Here is a 6,617-nt window from a genome sequence, read left to right as displayed (position 1 = left end):
TATGCAAGTGTTAAGCTAAAAGTCAGTCCCCTGTCCTCCAAGAAAAGAGGGTGGTGGAGCTATGGATTTTTATTTTATACTGTGTCATCGGCTCGAGCCCAGCTGGCATTAAATCACACTTACCCACTAAGGTACCGCCTCAATGAAGGGAGCGCAGCTACCCAGGGAATGCTGCAAGATTCCAACTAATAAAACTCCACTTTTGTGCTCTTACCTACCTTGAAGAGCAGCAGTGCAAGGGATGGCAGAGATGATGAGTCACACAGTGTAATATGGAACAAACGGGAAAGAATGATCTGAATTCTGAATCCCCTATGCAAAAATTTTGAGCTGAAGATGTAATTACTTAGTTTTGTTTGTATGTTTAGGGGAAATAGTTGGAGGCCCTCTGCACTACTTCTCTGGCTAAAATATTTGACACTATGTAGAAGTGAGAGTACCCACTGTGCAATGTCGAGTTACAGCTTATTTATTCTTTCAGGGGATGCAATACTAGATGCCCTTTCTCCTATTTTGTCAATGTTAATATGGCCAATTGAGAGCATATTGTGTTCCTTAGGTTTATGACACCTCAAACGTATACACGTCTATCCCTGGCCTGTTCTGGGTGAGGCTTGGCTATAGTGTTACCTACTTCCAGTACTGAGTTTCCATGCAAGCAAAGCAGCTTTCCTTCTCAACAAGCTGGGAAAAAAAAGAATGACCCACTCTGCTCTCCTCTCCCTTCCCTATCTCCTCAGCCAAAACCAAGCCACTTGCTTTTGAAATGGAATGTTAACTGCAGCATCATACAAGTGGAAGAGTAGGCTAGGGGCTGCTCTTCCCCATTTTCTTATGGAGGGGGAAGGATCCCACCATTTATGTTACTGTTACCGAGGAAAGCAACAGCTGCTCATAATGGCTGAGGACCATCTTATTGCACTACTCTTTATTTTAAGTGCAGGGCCAGACAGTGTCGCATGCTAAGGAGCTGTGCTTAGGGGGAACAGTAAGGCTATCTAGCCCTGTCCTGCAGTGTGGTGCAGGGCTGCTAGCTGACACCAGCACAAACCCAAGTGCAGTATTTTTCATATATGCTTCTCTCTAGCAGCAATACAGCCAGCTGTCCTGGCGCTGCAGGAAAATGAGACTTTTGTGTCCTTCCATGTACAGTGCTGGGGGGGGGGGGGGTTACCTGCACAGAGCCAGTGCAGGCCTCTGTGCCCAGGGCTCAAATAATAAGGAATCTCCATTGCACTTAACTCATTACTAGTGCACTTCCCTTCTGTGCCTATGTCTGAACTGTCTGAGACATGTCTCAAACAGAAAGAAAGTCACATTCTTCCCTAATGTAAACCTTCAGCTAGCCCCTCCTCTGTTCACATAACCCTGTGTTGTGGAAAAAGACACTGTATCTCACTAAAACTTTAGGAAGATCTTCAGGAACTGCTCCCTTTACCTTTTTAGAGAGCAACGGTTCACGATATGCCCCCATAAACCTCTAAAGTGCAACTTAAGGAGGAATTTTAAATAATACATAGGTTTTCCTGAATCTCTTTCCCAGAGTACTGTAACTTGGTTGAAGATTGCAAGGACTCAACATATGTTTCACACCAACAATTATGTTCTTCCTGCCCTCTCTTGCCAAGTACAACTAATAAACTTTATTGAACTGCATTGGAAGCATGTGATTTTAGTAGACAAATGAGGTATCCTTTATCTGAATACAGCATCAAGTAAAAAAATAAAAGCAAAGGGGATATTAAATATCAAAGATAAACTATTAGTTAAAATATTAACCCTAACAATAACTTAAGGTTTCACACACACACTTAATTCACTGCCTTCAACTGCAGTAGCATGTAATTACCAGGTGTTCATATTCTAGATTCATCTAGAAGAGTCAGTAAGTCAGCTTCGATGCTCTACTATTGTAGCATGGTCTTTCAGTGAGAGTCGATGCAGCATTTCTGAAAGGAGAGTTATCGCTTTTTGCAAGAACCAGTTCCAGTTCTTGAAAGTCCTGAAGTCTGGCAACATCCTTGTCCTTTTAAAGATGGAAAGGAGAAGAACAAATCACTTCTAAACACATCTACTGTTACTTCTTATTTAATTACAGTCAGTAAAGGAAGTAAAAGCTAAAACTAGACACTGTTCACATCCTATAATGGGAATAATTCCCAAAATCCTGTCAGTTTATACTCATTCTTCAAAGCACTGTGTTTCTATATGTCACTCTACTGACAGTAGTGACCAACAAATTTCATTTACAGGATTCCAGGTACATCTAAATCTGAGCAGCATGTTCTTTTCTTGATTGAGTGATTTTAAATTATTCACATGCCAATTTGTGAATTTTCTCCCCTTAGTATTTGTTCTTTTTAGACAAGCAAGCACTTAAACAATACATGCTGATTATGCCAAAAGCAGGGTAATGCATTGATTTTGATACATTAAAAACATCAATCTGGAATCATTTCATGTGCTTCAAGAGTTGAAATACTTTGACATTTGACAAAAGTATTTTGAAATACACTAAATGCCCAAGAAGAAAAAAATGATTCTGGGAATTTAAGTCAGGTTTGGTTTTTTTTTTTGTTTGTTTGTTTTGTGAGCGCAATGCTGTGTTCTGCTGATCTTTACAGAATTATCTTCTCTGATACCTACAAAACAACGCCAAATTAACCTGAGATTTGAAAAACTTACCTTTCTCACCAGCGTGTTGGGTAATTTCCTGATCTTCTCTACTTGTTCTGGATTAACACCCAATTCACAGCAACTTACTCTGAGCAGATCTTGATAGGTCAGTTCTTGTCTGTCTAATTCAATCTCAATGAAGTCAGTGTCTCTGAGATTCTGCACTCTTACCTTAAGCACAAGCTCTAATTGGAGAAAAAGAAGGGATTTTTTTTCCCCTTTCAAAGACAGACAAAAGACCTAAGGTTAAAGTACCTACAGTTCTCTTTTGAATTCAGGTTTTATAAATACAATACCCATTATCCCATGGAAATGAGCTGCACAATTAATGGAAGGGTTTATTTCAACAGCAGTCCGTGGTTGAGACAGAACAGAAATGTACAGGGGAAACATTCACAATGTTAAAAGTCTGATCCATCCAGTTCTCAAGTCAGGCCACTAACAAGCTATCAAGAGATGCACTTTTTACTAAGTATGTTCTGCAAAATTTGGATTTTATGTTTGCTTTGGCATAAAGACCAATTCTTCCATGGGGAGGAAAGAATAATTTTAGAAAAGCTTGCAAAGGGTACTATATTTAAGATGCCATATAACCAATTATTTTCCTTAGCAGAAAAAAAAAACCCATCAACATCTCTGCCTCCATTCCAAACCAATCTGCAAGCCAAACGATTCATTTTTAAATTCAACTTCCACTAGTAACCAAAACAGAGAATGACACATGACAGATGAGAAATCACCCTTCCTTACCTTGCATGCTATATGGGAAAGCTCCGGTAAAGAAGAAGGGTTGAAAGGCTGGTGCGGGGCCTGTAGGGGACCCGTTTGGTTGCTGCGGTACGGCCTGTTTCGATGTCACCGGAGCAAAGAGGCCTCTGCTGTGAGACAAGGATGGGTGACAAACGGGGCCGTTCTGCACGTTCGGTTTTACGCATTTGGGTGCTGGGGCAGTTGCCGGCGGGGTGGGCAGCTCCTCTGCAGCGCCTAAAGCAGGAAAGTCCTCTTCACCATTCAGCGATGTAGGTGTGCAAACGCTTTCAACCCGAGTTGCGGATGAGCACGGACTAGGTTCATGCTGGGAAGCGGAAGACGTGGCATCGCTGTCACTCTGGGACGCCGTCACGTCGTCCGGAACGCTTGCTTTAGGGCAAATGTAAGGGAATGGGGGATTGGCCAAGTAGTTTGCAACAATTGGCAAATTCAGATCTTTCACTTCTTGACAGTCGTTTTCCTCCTCTATCCATACAGTTCAGAAATGCAGGGATAGGAAGGAGAGAGGGGAAAAGAAAGAAAACACATTAGAGCTTGCATTTTGAATACAAAGATTTCTTAGTGTATCTTAAAACAGCAACCTCTTATTTTGAGGTAATCATAAGGACAATGCTAATTTATCATAAGCAATGAAAGAAAGAAATGGGATGTTTTGCAATGTGTTTTGGTTTTTAAAAGCAAAGCAGAAGGAAACACTTAAGGCAATGTCTTTTCTAGCACTGCTGTTCCTGCATTTTCAAAGGAACTGACCAACAGCTCCTGGCTAAACCTCATTCTGTAATGCCTTTAATATACTGCTGTGTATAGTTTATTGCGACCCACGCCAACAAATTAAACGTCATTATTTATTGTGGTTAGTGAATACTGGTAAGACCCAAGCCTCCTTTTCTCTTGCTTAAAAGCACTGCAGTAAATTAAAATCTGACCTGACTGAGAATGACAGGACATTTATCCTAACATCAAGGCAGTTCAGAAAGATCTGGTCAACAGCTCTGCATGACCAGAATAAGAAGCATTTAGAAGAATATAAGTAATAAGTGCCTATTCCACAGCCAACACATGAAAGCTCAATTAACTTGACAGACACATAAGGCAACCATAGACAGGGCATTTATTCACAAAGCCTTGTCAGTTTAGATGTTAAAAACAGAACTCAAGTCATTTGGCCCGAACAAAGCTGAAGAAATGGGGGCTCATTTCTTTAAAATGAGAATTAGGTTTCTTTTTGCTCAAAACTAAGCTGTTTGTGCAAAGTACATGGCATTCCTTCAGCTGCAACTTAGTCATGGTTTAGCTGCTACTTCCTCTAGGAAGACTGTGCACCTTTAACCTAAGATCATATCACCAGGGAGAGCTGTTCACGTCTAAGTACCAATAGACGATAAGCATCAGGACTTGTAAATGTGACACACCTAAAGCAATCTGGAGTCCACAGTACACAGGTGCTGGTGGGAAGAGGCACCTGGAGTGTTCAAAAGTGGCAGGGATGAAAAGTTCAGTGGGAATTGCTGGGTGTATAGGCAGAACCATGAAGCAAAATCATTACAGCAAATAACAAAATGCTCAGAAACGATGACTTCTGAATAGAACCGAACTTCTGAAAGTCCTCAAGGCTATTCGCATGAGTATGGATTACAGCTAGAAATTGGGGCTGTATAACTAGATACTTTGGTATAATCAAGGGGCCAAGATAAAAGCATTAACACCTTAAGAGACCTAGGGAATTTTAGAATAATAAATAAAAAGGTACCTCCCAAAATCTTCCTGATGTCCGGCTTGGCCGTTAGCTGCACGGCCAGCTCTCCCTTGGCCGTGGGGATGGCCTTGTCGGCGCCGGCGTCCAGCAGGCAGGCCACCACGCGCGCATGGTTCCTCTTGCAGGCCCAGTGCAGGCAGGTCCTACGGGAGTGAGGTCTGGGTGAGCCACGATGGAGGCGACCGAGCCCCGTCCTGCCCATCTGTGACCACCGACCTGGTCCGCGAGCCCCGTCCTGCCCTCACATGACCATTGACCTGGTCTGTGAGCTCTGTTCCACCTGCCCATGACCACCAACCTTGTCCATGAGCCCCATTCCGCCTGCCCATGCCCACTGACCTGGTCTGTGAGCCCCTGTACTGCCCACTTGTGACCACCAACCTGGTCTGTGAGCCCTGTTCCACCTGCCCGTGACACCGACCTGGTCTGTGAGCCCCATCCCACCTGCCTGTGACCACCGACCTGTCCGCCCCACCTGCCCACAACCACCTGCCAGGGCCACACATGCACTGGAAGCAACAGGGAGCAAAGCTCCTCCATGGGGTGACTTTGTTTGCAAGTTCCAATTCGGTTATAAGTGCTTCGGGGCAACACAGAGCCGGGCGAGGTGTGTCTGCCGGTGGCCAAGGGTGGCCTTCTTTCCCCGCCACCCTCTTTAGCAGCAGAGCTCGGCGCTGTCCAGCTCAGAGTGGCCTTTCCGCGAGCGGCGCTGCGTCCCCGCGGACACGGACGTAGCGGCGGCTCCGTCCCCACGAGCGGCTCCCCGAGGGCTCCCGCAGGGCCGGGGGAGCCTCCCCTGGGACCGGAGACCCCCCCCGCGGCCGCCCAGGCCCCGCACGCACCAGCCGTTGATCTCGTTGCGGGAGTTGACGTCGGCCCCGGCGCGCAGCAGCCGCCGCACCTCGTCCACGTCGCCGAGCGCCGCCGCCTCCCGCAGCCGCTCCGGCAGCTCGCGCGCCTCGGCGGGGCCGCTCATGGCCGCGCCGCCGAGCGCCAGCGCGGGGCGGCCTCGGCCCGGCCCGGCTCTGCCCGCCTCTTCCCGTCCCGCGGCCGGGAGGGGACGGCGAGGCGGGCGCCACCTCAGCGCCGCGCCGGGCCCTGCCCGCCCGGCCGCCGGCCCCGCGGCGCCGCGGCCATTTTGTGTCGCGCCGCCTCGCGCGGGGCCCCGGGTGCCTCGAGCCGCCCGGCACCGCGTCCCGCCCGCCATGGAGCGCGGGAGCCCCTTCCCACCCCGGGGCTCCTGCCCTGGCACCAGTACCTGCCACCACGCAGGGATCTGCTCCAAGATTTGCCATGGCCTCTGCTCGCTCCCTATTATTTACCTTTCTGATCGGGGCCGTCCCCGTTAACCTGCCCTTCAATCAAGGATTTGTAGCATTGCTTTCACCTGCTGTGGCCATTACCGCAGTGCAAA

General features: G+C 47.1%; 1 protein-coding gene across 1 annotated transcript; it reads right to left on the bottom strand.

Annotated features, from left to right (window-relative positions):
• Positions 1-1,598: 1,598 nt before the first annotated feature.
• LOC112953802 (ankyrin repeat domain-containing protein 40-like) lies at positions 1,599-6,179 on the bottom strand. The gene is made up of 5 exons (XM_026046921.1): positions 6,046-6,179; positions 5,198-5,346; positions 3,427-3,912; positions 2,686-2,861; positions 1,599-2,026 (listed from the first exon to the last, which is right to left on the bottom strand). The coding sequence occupies exons 1-5, from the start codon at positions 6,177-6,179 to the stop codon at positions 1,883-1,885; spliced, it is 1,089 nt and encodes a 362-aa protein (XP_025902706.1). The 3' UTR covers positions 1,599-1,882.
• Positions 6,180-6,617: the final 438 nt, after the last annotated feature.

The sequence above is a fragment of the Nothoprocta perdicaria genome, unplaced genomic scaffold (genome assembly GCF_003342845.1).
Source record: "Nothoprocta perdicaria isolate Ctin4 unplaced genomic scaffold, notPer1 scaffold_46, whole genome shotgun sequence".
NCBI classification, from domain to species: domain Eukaryota; kingdom Metazoa; phylum Chordata; class Aves; order Tinamiformes; family Tinamidae; genus Nothoprocta; species Nothoprocta perdicaria.
This window is presented reverse-complemented; position numbering and strand designations above follow the sequence as displayed.

What these genes read in the sequence shown, in the direction of transcription:
- LOC112953802 (XM_026046921.1), bottom strand. Translation starts at nt 6,179, where the DNA reads ATGAGCGGCCCCGCCGAGGCGCGCGAGCTGCCGGAGCGGCTGCGGGAG. An exon ending in CGCAACGAGATCAACGGCTG is followed by an intron (nt 5,347 to 6,045) that starts GTGCGTGCGGGG and finishes TCACTCCCGTAG; the next exon opens with GACCTGCCTGCACTGGGCCT. An exon ending in CCAACACGCTGGTGAGAAAG is followed by an intron (nt 2,027 to 2,685) that starts GTAAGTTTTTCA and finishes CATCTTTAAAAG; the next exon opens with GACAAGGATGTTGCCAGACT.